Raw genomic sequence first — 15,133 nt, forward strand, 5'->3', positions numbered from 1 at the left:
ACAGATGAAAGAACTCGTCGGAGCCGCGTTCTGGCTGGATTGGAACTTGCTGTTCTAGGAGGGTCATGTGGTTTTGCAAGCAGAGAGAGTCAAACAGGCTTTTTATCTCAGAGAGAGAGAGAGAGAGAGAGACACACACACACAGAAATTAGTTCTGCATTTATACAGTCAGCAGCAGCAGCTGGGAGTGGAACAGGACAAGCTGGCAAGCTTGTGGAAAACCCCATTTGGAAGATGGATTGTGAATGCTTGGTTCAGCCTGGTCAAAGTCCTTGTGATCCATGCAAGAGGAGAGGACTGGCTGCCTAATGTTTCACTTGAAATAAGGGAAACAAAAATGAACTCTGGTGAACTGAAAGAAAGAGGTTATCATCTGGAGAATTCTGAGGGGGCAAGTTTCTTCAGCAAGACACTGAAATGGCTGATTAAAAAGGAATCAGTTGTGGATATCTAGTGTAGAACAAATCTCTCTCTGAAAACTGACAAGAACCTTCCTGAGCAATAACCATTTACCTTTCAAGCACCAAAGCCTGGTGAAATTCATAAATGTTAAAATTCTGTGCACAGTATAAGAATTGCCTGCAACCAGTGAACTTGGAGGAATGAGAAGTGAGATTGGACTGTGAATCAAAGAACGTTTCTGAACTTACACACACATTACATACATGTGCACTTAGAATTAGAAGGGGGTTAGGTTAGTTAAGTCAATAGTGAGAAGTTAAAGTGTGATTCTGTTTTCATGTTTAAAGATAATTAAAAGCAACCTTTGTTTAAGTAACCATTTGTCTTGGTGAATATCTATTGCTGCTGGGTTTTGGGGTCCTCTGGGTTCATAACAGGTGTGTCTTGAGAACAGTCAGTATCACAGTTGAGCAGGCGCTAAAGGTCCTGATGAGTATGAAGGTAGACAAATCTCCATGGCCTAATTAAATATATCCAAGGACCCTGGCTGAGAAGGCAGAAGAATGGAGGGTGGCAAATGCTGTGCCTCTATTCAAGAAGGGCTGCAGGGAAACACTTGGGAACTACTAGAGAGTATCTTGAGGGAGAAGATATACATACACTATCTATATCAACAATTTAGATAAAACTGTACATGGGATGTACAAGAGTAAAACACAAAAGTGCAGACACCATGATTGAAGTAAAAACAATGCTGGAGAAACTCCATGGCATGACATGTACAAGGAAGATTTATAAAATACTTTGGTCGCAAGTGGAGAATTTTGTCCAATTTTGCTTACCTTGGAGAAAATGCACACAAGATTTACTCGAATTGTTGCATGTAAGGGATATTACAGGAAAATTGGTTTGTTATTGCAAAAGATCACAGATGTGTTTGAAATAATAAGTGTAGATAAGAGTAAATAAAGAGAAATTATACCAATTGAAAAAATGATAGAGAACCAGAAAACAAATGAAGACATTAGGAAAAACTTTTTTTAAAATGGTGATAATCACCGCCAATACATCAGTTGTTGGGGGGGGGGGGGGGGTTGCCATGTGATGACGTGGGGTTAGACTGCAAATCCCTACTCTCCTTGGAAAAAGTTAAAAAGAAACAGAAGGAAAAAGTGTCGGAAGACTTAGAAAGTAATTTAAAATGGCACCAAAGAAAGTAAAAAAACAGCTGTAACTCCACAAGAAGCTGAAAAAGAGAAAGAACAAGATAAGGAAGACAGGCCAACCGTGGAGAAAAGCCAGGAACTGGGGAGACCTTGGACATTGCCTGTACAAGGTCTCCCAACAATGGCTGCCTGCTACAGGGTGAAGAAGAGCACAAAAAAAGGAGGCAACTTTAAAAAAGACACTGGAGGCTTCCAGCTCCAGTAAAAAGAACAAGAAATACGTTTAGAATAAGGAACTATGGCCAAAAAGGTGGAGAAAATGAAAGAGCCTTAAGCATTTATAGATGAAATGAAAAATTATATGGAGAATTTCCAGGAATCATTGACACTATTAATGGAAGAAGTTAAAAAATATGGGGAGAGTATAGTTGAAAATAAGAATTTTACAAAGAAGTTGGAAAAAATGATGCAGCAAGTGTATAAAAAAATTGAAGTTGTGGAAGAAAAAAATTAAAGGAAATGAATTTGGGTTCCAGAATATTAAGGAAAACTAAAAAACCTTTCCCAATTTATCTCCCAAATACATATCTATATACTCTGTCACATGTACACCTAAATTAATCAAGAGCATTATGAAATGTTGTTAATGTTATGAGAGTAAGAGGGGGAGTGAAGGGTGGATGGCTGACAATTTTAATAAAAGTAATTGATGGCAGGAAAATTGAACTTTATTAGTATTAATATTAAAGGGATATAGAATCAAATAAAATGGAATATACATACACGCACGTGTATATAAAAGCAAAAGTAGATATTGCTTTTTTACAAGAAACATTTGATGGAAAGAGCATGGAAAATTGAAGAGAGATTGCGTTGGAATGGTATTGGCATCTTGGTTTAATTCAAAAGCTAGAAGCACAGCAATATTGATAAATAAAAATTTACCAGTAAAATTAATAGATACTACTATAGATATGGTTAATTGTCAAATTTATTCTGAACAATGGACTTGCATTTGATAATTGCATAAATAACTCTTGTATAAATTTTCCATCATCTACATTAGGCGCATATACATTTATTAAAGAGGTATTTATGCAATTATCAAATGCTAAAGGGAAAATTTTATTAGGAGATTTTAATTTCACCTTCGACCCAAAATTGGATAAGTCAGGTGATTAAAATGATGAAAAGTAAAGTAGCCAAAACTGCAATAGGTTGGATGAAAGATATGGGTTTAGTGGATATTTGGAGAAGAATTCATCCAAATGAAAGGGATTTAAAAAAAATTGAGATTTAATATGATACAAACTTTTAGGGTAGAAAGTGATATAATGACACAACAGAATTTGGCTAGAGAGCTCAAAGTATTAGTATGGCAATTAAATGCTGAGCAAGTTTCTTGAACAATAATTGCAATGAATAAAGAAACTGGTCATGTCACTTAAAATGCAGGAAATAAATGATAATTTAAAGAATTTTTATGAAAATTATATCAATCAGTCTTTAAAAGATGAAAATAAAAGAGGAATATTTAAAAGTTCAATTGCCTATGTTAGATATAATTAAAAAATTAAGAGTAATTCATTTTCTGAGATAGAAGTTTATGAGTCTTTGATGACACTACAGAACAATAAAGCTCGAGAAGATGATTTCCCTCTGGAATTTTAAAATAATTTAAGGAATTACTAATTCCTGTATTAATGGGTGTATTAGATCAAATGAAAGAGGTACATGACTAGCCAGAATCTTTAAAAACAGCATTAATAAGTTATTCCAAAAAAAGAAAAATAACATTTACAACCTTCTTCTTATAGACCTACATCTTTATTGAATATAGACTATAAAATTATATCTAAATTACTAGCTAATGGATTAACTAAATATTTACCAAAATTAATAAATATGAACCAAATTGATTTTATTAAAAATAGATGAGCGGGTGACAATATAGTTAAATTTATGAGTGATAAATGTAGCACAGAATGGAAAGAAAACAGCAGTAGCAGTTGCATTAGATGCAGAAAAAAGCATTTGATAGATTGGAATGGGAATTTTTATTTAGAGTATTAAATATATTTTTTCTGGACTTTGAATAAAAATGTACGAGAATTTATCTGGAAAGGTAAAATTCCAAGAATTGCTTTGGAAAAACTAACTTGGAAATTTGAACAAGGAGGACTAAGATTACCAAATTTCAAAAATTATTATAAAGAAGCTCAATTAAGATTTTTGTCCTCCTGTTAATCAAACTGGTGAGAAAACAGCTTGGGTTCAGATTAAAATGAATAAAGTTGGAGAAATTATCCCAGAGCAATTTTTGTGTAAGTGGAATAGTGAATTGTTGAAAGGTAAAATAGAAGCATTTATTGAAGATATGGAGCAGTATCCATGTGGAGAGAGAAATTAATAATGATCAAATACCCAAAATTATGTTAATAAAATTCCTTTTACTTTGAATACTTTGAATAATCCTTTATTTGATAGTTAGTACAATAAAGTTATACCGAGGATAAAAGATTGAGTTTTAGGATTTTTAAAAAACTTTTGAACAATTAAAAGAGGAATATGACATACAAAATAATACAATTTTTGCATATTATTCATATTTAAAAGAGAAATTGGGTGCGAATTTGAGACTTTTGGAACAAAGTCAATTTGAATATTTAATTACAGATACATTTATTATGAAATTTATTACTAATAGGTATATAAAATTGCAAGATACTATGGGGAAAAGGACATATAAATCAAAAGAACAATGGGAAAAATATTTAAATGGACAAATTCAAGAGGAAATATGGTCTAGATTGTGTGACAAATACGATTAATGTTAGATATCAAATGGTTCAATATAATTTACATCAATTATATTATACTCCATATAAATTAAATGGACTTAATTCCAATTATTCTCATAAGTGTTTCCAATGTAATAAGGAAATATGGACTTTTTTTTACATTTGGTTTGGTTCTGTGTAAAAGTGGAAGGGTTCTGGAAGGATTTGAGTATATTACTAGGACAAATTATGAAGATAAAGATACAAAATAATCTGAAAATATTTCTACTTGGAAATATATATGAAGCAGATACAAAATTGAAGTTGGATAAATATCAAGAAAAATTTCTGAGTATAGCAATAGTGACAGCAAAGAAATGTGTAGCAATAATGTGGAAAATTGAGAATTTTGTAACAATAGATAGATAGAATCTTTGGCTTGGCTTCGCGGACGAAGATTTATGGAGGGGGTAAAAAATCCACGTCAGCTGCAGGCTCATTTGTGGCTGACAAGTCCGATGCGGGACAGGCAGACACGATTGCAGCGGTTGCAGGGGAAAATTGGTTGGTTGGGGTTGGGTGTTGGGTTTTTCCTCCTTTGCCTTTTGTCAGTGAGGTGGGCTCTGCGGTCTTCTTCAAAGGAGTTTGCTGCCCGCCAAACTGTGAGGCGCCAAGATGCACGGTTTGAGGCGTTATCAGCCCACTGGCGGTGGTCAATGTGGCAGGCACCAAGAGATTTCTTTAGGCAGTCCTTGTACCTTTTCTTTGGTGCACCTCTGTCACGGTGGCCAGTGGAGAGCTCGCCATATAACACGATCTTGGGAAGGCGATGGTCCTCCATTCTGGAGACGTGACCCATCCAGCGCAGCTGGATCTTCAGCAGCGTGGACTCGATGCTGTCGACCTCTGCCATCTCGAGTACTTCGACGTTAGGGATGTAAGCGCTCCAATGGATGTTGAGGATGGAGCGGAGACAACGCTGGTGGAAGCGTTCTAGGAGCCGTAGGTGGTGCCGGTAGAGGACCCATGATTCGGAGCCGAACAGGAGTGTGGGTATGACAACGGCTCTGTATACGCTTATCTTTGTGAGGTTTTTCAGTTGGTTGTTTTTCCAGACTCTTTTGTGTAGTCTTCCAAAGGCGCTATTTGCCTTGGCGAGTCTGTTGTCTATCTCATTGTCGATCCTTGCATCTGATAAAATGGTGCAGCCGAGATAGGTAAACTGGTTGACCGTTTTGAGTTTTGTGTGCCCGATGGAGATGTGGGGGGGCTGGTAGTCATGGTGGGGAGCTGGCTGATGGAGGACCTCAGTTTTCTTCAGGCTGACTTCCAGGCCAAACATTTTGGCAGTTTCCGCAAAACAGGACGTCAGGCGCTGAAGAAAAAAATTACTTACAGTTTAAGGAATCAGATGGGACTTTTTATAAGATTTTGGAATTGTATATGAATTTCGTGAATAAAATTCCATCCACATCATCCACTTTACCTGCCTCTCTCAGTTATTAATAAAAAAGTTAGTAAATATTAATTATGATAATAATGATTAATGTATAGATTTAGATGTTTTTATTTCTTTTCTCTTGGGGGTAGGGGAGGGAGGTTGGGGAGAAAATAGAAAAATTTATTGTATCATTTTGTATTATGCTGTTACAAGTTATTACTTTCATTGAATTAATGTTTGTATTGATGCAAATGATAAATAAAATTTTCAAAAAAAAAAAGCCTCAAAATATTCCAATGCTGCACTAAAAGTGTGGGGAGTATGACTAACTGCATTGCTGCCTCAGAGAACAGGCCTAAAAGGAGTAGCTTTTGTGCTGTTCTTAGCAAATCCTACTCAATATGGCCATTTGGCTTCTTTAAACTCTGCACCAAGAAAGAATGTTTTCTTGAAGATGTTACGGTGAACTGCTGCAAATGTAAATGTTAGGTTTGTGCTGTATTAGTTTTCAAGATAGCTCTTTACCTCACATAGATAGCTTACCAATGATGTCAGCATAAACTTCCATTTGATTATGCTGCTGTGCAAGTCGAAAAGCTTCATCATTACATTTGGACATCACCAAGAATTGGATGGCAGAACCATAGTCACCAAGATGCAGAAAGAACCTACACAAACATAGTCTTCATGAGAATCAGTACCTCATTTATATTATAACACAAACTTATGAACAGCCTAACTTTTACCTTAAGTATTTGCTAATAATAGTTTCAAAGTTCTAAAATATTGATTACAGTGCAATATGCAATTGGCCAACAACTGAAATAGCAGCAAGAACAAGAACTGTTAATCTATTTTGTGTATGTCAATGCTAACAAAGGAAGTAGATAGCATCTTGTCTAACCTCCTGTCTTAAAGATGACATCTCTGACTATAAATTAATGTTTCATTAATTCAAAGTGCTGATACTGGGTGGCTAAGCTTTGCAATAATGTTCGAGTCCACATCCTCAAGGACCATATTGTTTCTACAGAGACGAGACAAATTTTAGTTGTTGTAAGTAATAACAAGTATGATGTGCATGACTAAACAGTTTCATTTTTGAACTCTCCTAGGCCACAATAGTCCTAGATTTATACATATGTAGGTAATTTTAGTTGATTACAATAGATGGTGTACCTGGCTACCATTTTGGCTCCATCAATTGACTGGGTTTCTCGGACGATATGAACAGCTTCTTCTGGATTATTGAGATGATCCAACTGAATTCGAATTACATTATCCCAATCTTTGGCATTTTCATAAGCTATGGCAGCTTCTTTATATCTAAAGGTGTACAAGAATGCAGTTCAATTTATATATTCCCAAAATAAGACAGTATTCTCAACAATGAAGACTGGATATTACAATATTTGACACTGATTCAATCAATTATTATAATTCACAGTGATATCAGAAAATATAGAGGTAGAGAGTTTTCAGAATAGACTTGTTGAGTTGTAGGGAAATAGGATGGTGAATGGGCAGAGAGAAGGACACTTCTGTTCCTCTTCACCCACAAATGGGCTTGAGGTGATTAGATCCTGCTGTTCTCTCCTTTTACCTGAAGGGTTTCCTGCGAATGGTTGGACGTGACATATTTATGCCAAAAATAGAAAACTTGCTGAAATGTATGTGGACAGTTTCTTAAAAGTTTCAATAACTATCTCACCTCCTGACAACATGTTAGTAGCCTAAATCCCATCCAACCACATCTAAATCTGGAAGTGAATAAATTTGAGATGGTTTGGGTGTAGTTTTGAAATATGAACTTACTACCTGACATAAACACACAAATTTTGAAGTTCAGAACTGCCAGAAATCTCAGGTAAGTAATAATGCAAATCAAATTGAAATGTGTTGATACAATTGTTCTGCTTTTGAATTATATTCTAAAATGTTTTATGAAACAATGGAACGACTTGGATTATATCTGCCTATTTTATTGATTCACTGCTCTCATTAAAAATATTGATGGCCAGCAGTAAAACTTCAGTGTGTAGAACCTACTCTATAATATTAATGATATGTGGAAGTTTTTTTTGATTAAAATAACATTCTCCATAAAGAGTCACATAAATTGCTCATTATGAAACTTAACCACAATTAGATCATGAAGATAGTTTTCAGAAACTTGTATTTTTTTTTTGAGTTTAGAAGACAGGGTGGGGGGGGGTGGAATTTCAAATCATAGAAACATGCCACAAGAGGCTGCACAGCCTCTTCCCTCCATGGCATTGAAACTAATGGAGGGATGTTACATGTAACAATTTTTTCTCTTCTACATCCAATATTCTGACATCATAACATGAAAGAAAACAATTGTTAAAACACCCAAAATATGGAACTTCACTTTCTCAAATGGCTGTGATGTTCTAGGCATGTTAAACAAAGCTATTGAGAAATATGAAACAGGCAGATAAACAGAGTGTTACAGAGTTCTGTGTTGTGTGGTTTTATGTTAAAAAGTGAGTTTGCCTGAGAGAGCCAAGGTGAAGGTGGACTGCTGAGAGAGTGGGAGACAGACTGAGCATGTGCAAAAAATGAAAAAAAAATTCTGGACTTGGACGATAAACCACCACTGGGAGTGCTGTGGAGTGGAAGAAGGCCCAGAGCATGAGTCATGGTTTGGAGGACAGTTTAGAATGTTGGGATTTCAAAAAGGATGAACATTCCGAAGGCAGCCAGAAGGATCTGGACCAAGCCAGTGGTTCCACTCTCTGCAAGCAACACAAGACAACTTTGAATTTTATGCTCTCTCTCTCTCAAAGATCTTTTGGCTTCAGTTTACCAAACAAACTGAATTTTGTTTATGATCTTTGCTTCATTTGAGATTGAAGTTTTGTGAGTCATGTGTGTTTTGTGTCTAAGTTTTATAGAAATTTGCATAGTAAACAGTGGACATTGTTATAAAAGGGGGGATTTTGAATTAAAGTTTGAAGGTGAATTTTTGTTAAAGTAATTGTTCATCTTTACCCCTGTGTGAAATTCCTTCTTTGTGGTTGCTGATTTGATTTTGTAACAATAAAGGAAAACAATGATGATTATGCCTTAACAGTCTTGAGGTATTTAAAGGTGTATTTGTACTCCAAAATTTATTTTACCAACTGCAATTATAGTTCAGTTACACATTGATAGTACCTGCCATCAGCTTCTTTAGCTTTTGCATATTGCAGGTGTATCTTTGGAGATGTTACATGAGGGAGCAGCTCACCAACTTTTGCCCTGTGTTGAAAATAAATCAACATGTCTGTATCTGACATACACGTTTCTCTGAGAAAACATTTGAAATCAAAGTTGAAATAATGTAATATATGTGTATTTAAATCAATCATATTTAGAAAACACAGCTGGACCCAGCCTGTTCATATTGTGCACACCTCTACTCTGCAGCAGATTGTTTTCTACCACTCCCATGCAGTCACCTGGATGGCTCTGATTTCTTTCTCAGTTGAACCTTCCTATCATTCTCCTCCCCCACAGCTAAAGGATCTTCATCAACCTGGTCACAACCTCTTTTCACTGCTACTTTTGGGCAGAAAGATCAGTACCTCAGAGCATGAACAGTTTCTTTCCAACAGCTATCAGGCTCTTGTTTCATGAGCAAGGGATTATTGCAACAGCACAAAAGGATTGCCTGCATCCTTGCAAAGTCACTTTTTTGCACTAGAATAACTTTTTTTTTGTATTTATTCTCTTAATTCAATCAAGTATACCATGTTAGTTTTAAAGTTTTATTTTGGAAAGTACTTGTTCAGCTGCAGCAAGTAAAAATTTTGGGGTATATGTGTGACATTAAACTCATTATCATTACTACTTGTACCTGTTATCTATCAACAATATTCCTCCACCAACTTAATGATAGAATATTGCTGCAACTGACCTCACACAATAAATACATGTTCATTATTGATTTTATAGACTTTTAAGATGTAGAACAATTTATAGATCACTTTTTTGTTTCAAACATCTTATTTTTCAAAGTTTGCTCAGCATCTCCAGGGGTAATTGCTGCCTTGGTCTATTTTGAGCAATAATAAGTAAAGGATGAAGGTCCTTTTTAATCACAGGGAACAAATAGTTTTGGAACAGTTTTGTTTTTTTTTGAAAATTTTATTTGTAATTTTAAAGACTCAAATTTTATACACATAACAGGGGATCACTCCTTTCCTTTTGCAGATCAGTTTATATCGAGCCTTTATTTTCCCTTCCTCCCCCCTACCTCCCATTCCCCTCACCCCAACCTTAACAAAGAAAGGCATATATCAATTACTAAAGATGAAGATGTAAATACACTTTAAAAAAAAGATAAAGGATGTCAGCCATGCCTCTGATTTATTTCCTCCTTCTTGATGTTCCTGGACTTACATGAGCCTATTGTGTAGAGCTATTGTCCACTATTTTCTTGTGAGAGAGGCATTAGGAAGGTTAATCACACATGCCTGAATGCATTGCAAGTATGGTTGCCACACCTTTTTTTAAAATTTTTTTTATTTTTCACACTATAAACCATACTGACCAAAATACATAGACATTTTTCTCTTGAATATAGTGTCATTTTCTCCCCTTTTTCCCTCCTCCCTTCCCTCCCTCCCTCTCTCTCCCCCCTTCCCATTTATTCAAAGTTCAATCTATAAGATACATTAAACCCATTAAACAATGTCGTCACTTAATAAAAATAAACAAGAAATTTTTTTGTCTTTTACTTTTATATATGGAGTCAGTTCATTTCGTTGTCTTCTCCTTCTGTCATTTTAGGTGGTGGAGGTCCATGGTAGGATTTCTCTATTGTATTTCATGTATGGTTCCCATATTTGTTTGAATATTTTGATGTTATTTCTTAAATTATATGTTATTTTTTCTAATGGAATACATTTATTTATTTCTATTCATTGTTGTATTCTCAAGTTGTCTTCTAATTTCCAGGTTGACATAATACATTTTTTTGCTACAGCTTGGGCTATCATAATAAATCTTTTTTGTGCTCCATCCAAATTGAGTCCAATTTCTTTATTTCTTATATTACTTAGGAGGAAGATCTCTGGGTTTTTTGGGGGTATGTTGCTTTTTGTGATTTTATTTAATATCTGGTTTAGATTTTCCCAAAATCTTTTCACTTTCTCACATGTCCAAATTGCATGTATTGTTGTTCCCGTTTCCTTTTTACAGCGAAAACATCTATCTGATACTGTTGGGTCCCATTTATTTAACTTTTGGGGTGTGATGTATAGCCTGTGTAACCAATTAAATTGTATCATGCGTAACCTTAGTTGCCACAGCTTAGCGAAAATGTCGTGTCTCCCTCTCAAGTTATAGGTCATTTTCTCCAGGGGAATACAGCTCTGCATCTCCATGTCCCATTGTGTTGTGCTTAGCTGAGAATCAGACCATTATGCATTTCCTGGCCACCATCATGGCAAATTGCATTTGGTGTTTGCACAATCTCAGACTCATGTCCACAATATCCCCCAACAGGAACAGCAATGGAGCCTGTGGACATGCTACCCCTGTAATTGTTTTCCAAAATGTCCCCCAATTCTACCCAGAAGGATCTTAACTTAGCGCATAGCCAGGTTGAATGCTCAAAGGTTCCTGTCTCTACGCCGCATCTAAAATACAATTCTGGAAATTCTGCTTAAACCTTGTGCATTTTTTTGTGGCGTGAGGTATAGTTGGTGCAAGAAATTGTATTTGTAAATGAGTTCATGTATATTGAGCATATTGAGAAGACAGATCATGATGTCAGTGGTTTAAAATAGTTTAAAAATGGCTGGTTGCATGCATCACTGCCTGGTATGGAGGCACCAACTCTCAGGACAAGGATAAACACCAGAGATTGTTAGCTCGTTTGGTGACATCACAGGCATCAGACTTCACTCCATCAAGGATATCTACATGAGGCAGATAGAAAAAAGCAGCCTCTATCCTCAAAGACCCCCAACACTCAGGCCATGCCCTCTTTACTCTGATACCATCAGGAAAGAGGTACAGGCACCTAAAGACAAGCACTCAATGGTACAAGGACAATTTCCCTGCTGCCATCAGCTTCCTGAATAATCAGTGAACCATAGACACTGTCTCACTTTTCGTGCACTATTATTTTTACTTTTTATAGTAAAGGCGTAAGATAGTTATACTACGACGCTGCCGCAAAACAACAAATTTCATGACTTGTTCATGACAACAAATTCTAATTCTGATTCTGATTTTAAAGTTATGCAAGTACTTAAGCACATACATGAACAAAATGTCACACAGCAGTGTACAAACTTTCACCTTGCCACTATCTGGGCAATACCAATCCTACTAGTAAGTATTAAACACATATAGGTTAATTTCTGGATTATTTTATCTTGCTATTAATACAGTTATCAGTTATCTGCTTGTGTACTTTTTTTATGTTATAGTTTCAATAGTTCTCAGGGAGGGAGGAGGTTAGTATTAATGAAGAGGTTTCTGTACATACCAGTAACTCCCAGATCTGAGGAGTGCTTAGAGAGTAATTTTCTAGTTTGAATTTTAACAATGACCAGTGTTGGAATTATGTGATAATCACTGAAACATCTACTGCTGTCCCATCTCCAGTTTTGCATTACAGATTGCTGTTTTGAAAAACATTTACTTAGTGAAGCCAACTGTTCTTTTTTTTAATAATTTTTCATAGTGTGAACCATATCAACCAAAATACATACAAACATTTCCCTCTTAAATATACAGTGGCATTTTCTCCCCTTTTTCCCCCCTTCCCAACCCCCTCCAAAACCAATAAACATTCAACATACACAATACAATAAAACCATTAAACAATTTCATCACACAATGAAAATAAACAAGAAAAATGTGTCATCTACTTTTACACACTGGTTCAACTCATTTTGTCTTCTTATCATTTTAGGGGGTGGAGGTCCGAGGCAAGCCGTCTCTGTTATGTTCCATCTACGGCTCCCAAATTTGTTCAAATAATGTGACTTTATTTTTTAATTGTATGTTATTTTTTCCATTGGAATACATATATTCATTTCCATGTACCATTGCTGTACTCTCAGGCTCTCTTCTGATTTCCAAGTTGACATTATACATTTTTTTGCTACAGCTAAGGCTATCAGAATAAATCTTTTTTGCGCTTCATCAAGTTTGAGGCCTAATTCTTTACTTCTTATATTACTTAGAAGAAAGATCTCTGGATTTTTTGGTATGTTGTTTTTTGTGATTTTATTTAATACCTGATTTAGATCTTCCCAAAAATTACCCCTTTCTCACATCCCAAATTGCATGTACTGTTGTTCCCATTTCCTTCTTACAGCAAATGTTGTAACATTATCTTACTGATAATGTTGGATCCCATTTTTTTTTTAACTTTTGGCGTGTGATATATAACCTGTGTAATCAATTATACTGTATCATGCATAACCTTATGTTCATTATATTCTTCATAGTTCCAGAACATAACTTTTCCCATGTTTCATTTTTTATCTTTATGTTTAAATCTTTTTCCCACTTTTGTTTGGGTTTATAGCTTATTTCATCATTTTCCTTCTCTTGCAGTTTGATGTACATGTTCGTTATAAATCTTTTTATTGATTTTTGTGTCAATAATAATTTTGGTATTTGGTAATTTGTTTTTTTCCTTTCTAAGTGAATCTTCTTCCATATATTGAGTAAATGATGCAATACTGGTGAGCCTTTATATCGTACCAGCTTTTCACCCCACTTATAAAGTATATGTTCCGACCTTTTCCCCTATTTTATCTAGCTCTATCTTAGTCCAATCTGGTTTTTCCCTTGTCTGATAAAAATCTGATAAATACCTTAATTGTGCTGCTCTATAATAATTTTTAAAGTTTGGTAACTGCAAACCACCTTGGTTGTACCTCTCTGTTAATTTATCTAATGCTATCCTCGGTTTCCCCCCTTTCCATAAAAATATCCTTATTATTCTCTTTAGTTCATTAAAGAATTTCTCTGTTAAGGGAATTAGTAATGATTGAAATAAGTATTGTATCCTTGGGAAGACATTCATTTTAATGCAATATACCCTTCCTATCAATGTTAGCGGTAATTCTTTCCAATGTTCTAAGTCTTCCTGCAATTTCTTTATCAGTGGCTGATAATTTAATTTGTACAAGTGGCTTAAATTATTATCTAACCTGATACCTAGGTATCGGATTGCTTGTATGGTGATTCTTTTTAAAATTCTGTATAATCCGCATTACTCATTGGCATCACTTCACTTTTATTTGCGTTGATCTTGTACCCCGATATTTCTCCATATTCCTTCAATTTCTTATGTAGTTCTTTTATTGATATTTCTGGTTCTGTTAAGTATACTATGATGTCATCTGCAAATAAAATGATTTTACATTCCTTCTCCTTTATTTTTATCCCTTTTATTTTATTTTCTGTTCTTATCAGTTCTGCCAATGTTTCTATTGCTGAAGCGAAGAGTGAGGGAGACAATGGACATCCCTGCCTAGTTGGCCTACTTAATTTAAATTGGTTCAATACATATCCATTTACTGTTACCTTTGCCAATGGTCCATTATATTATGCTTTAATCCAATTAATATATTTTTCTGGTAGACCAAACCTCTGTAGTACTTTGAATAAATAATTCCATTCTACCCTGTCAAAGGCTTTTTCTGTGTCTAAAGCAACAGCCACTGTTGGCTTCTTATTTCCCTGAACTGCATGAGTTAGATTAATAAGTTTACAGACATTTTTCACTGTTCGTCTTTTCTTAATAAATCCACTTTGATCTTGTTTTACTATTTTTGGTACACAGTCGGCCAATCTGTTTGCTAATAATTTTGCTATTATTTTATAATCTGAATTAAGTAGAAATATTGGTCTATATGATGCTGGTGTTAGTGGATCTTTCCCCATCTTTGGTATTACTATAATTATTGCTCTTACATGAATCTGGCAAGTTTTGTGTTTCTTCTTTCTGGTTCATTACTTCCAGGAGAGGAGGAATTAATAACTCTTTAAATGTTTTATAGAATTCTATTGGGAATCCATCCTCTCCTGGCATTTTATTGTTCAGCAGCTTTTTTTTAAAATATATCCTGTACTTCCTCTATTTCAAATGGTTTTATCAGTTTGTTTTGTTCCTCTTCTTGCAATTTCAGCAGTTCAATTTTAGCTAAAAACTCTTCTTTTTTTTAAAACTTTTAAAGATTTTATCACATGAATAAAACAAAAAAATTACATTTAAAGAAGAATAAAAATAAAGTAATTATTACAACACAACATTAATGACCTAACTTAAATCAGTCTAACCCCCCCCCCACATATATGGCCACTAA

General features: G+C 34.9%; 2 protein-coding genes across 12 annotated transcripts in view; one reads left to right on the plus strand and one right to left on the minus strand.

The window, feature by feature from the left end:
* The window catches only part of rfc1 (replication factor C (activator 1) 1), a 138,830-nt gene that overhangs the window by 109,996 nt on the left and 13,701 nt on the right, over positions 1–15,133 (plus strand). The gene's annotated exons all lie outside the window — the stretch shown is intronic.
* The window catches only part of wdr19 (WD repeat domain 19), a 184,735-nt gene that overhangs the window by 38,866 nt on the left and 130,736 nt on the right, over positions 1–15,133 (minus strand). For all 10 annotated transcript variants that reach the window (XR_011353628.1, XR_011353629.1, XM_069924914.1 and 7 more), the window contains 3 exons: positions 8,970–9,053; positions 6,969–7,115; positions 6,333–6,457 (listed from right to left, as the gene is read on the minus strand). Coding sequence is in view for 8 of the 10 variants with exons in the window: in XM_069924914.1 (XP_069781015.1) it covers positions 6,333–6,457; positions 6,969–7,115; positions 8,970–9,053 (356 nt within the window). In the remaining 2 variants the exon portion in view is untranslated. The remainder of the gene's footprint in view (positions 1–6,332; positions 6,458–6,968; positions 7,116–8,969; positions 9,054–15,133) is intronic.

This window comes from Narcine bancroftii, chromosome 3 (assembly GCF_036971445.1).
Source record: "Narcine bancroftii isolate sNarBan1 chromosome 3, sNarBan1.hap1, whole genome shotgun sequence".
Lineage (NCBI taxonomy): Eukaryota > Metazoa > Chordata > Chondrichthyes > Torpediniformes > Narcinidae > Narcine > Narcine bancroftii.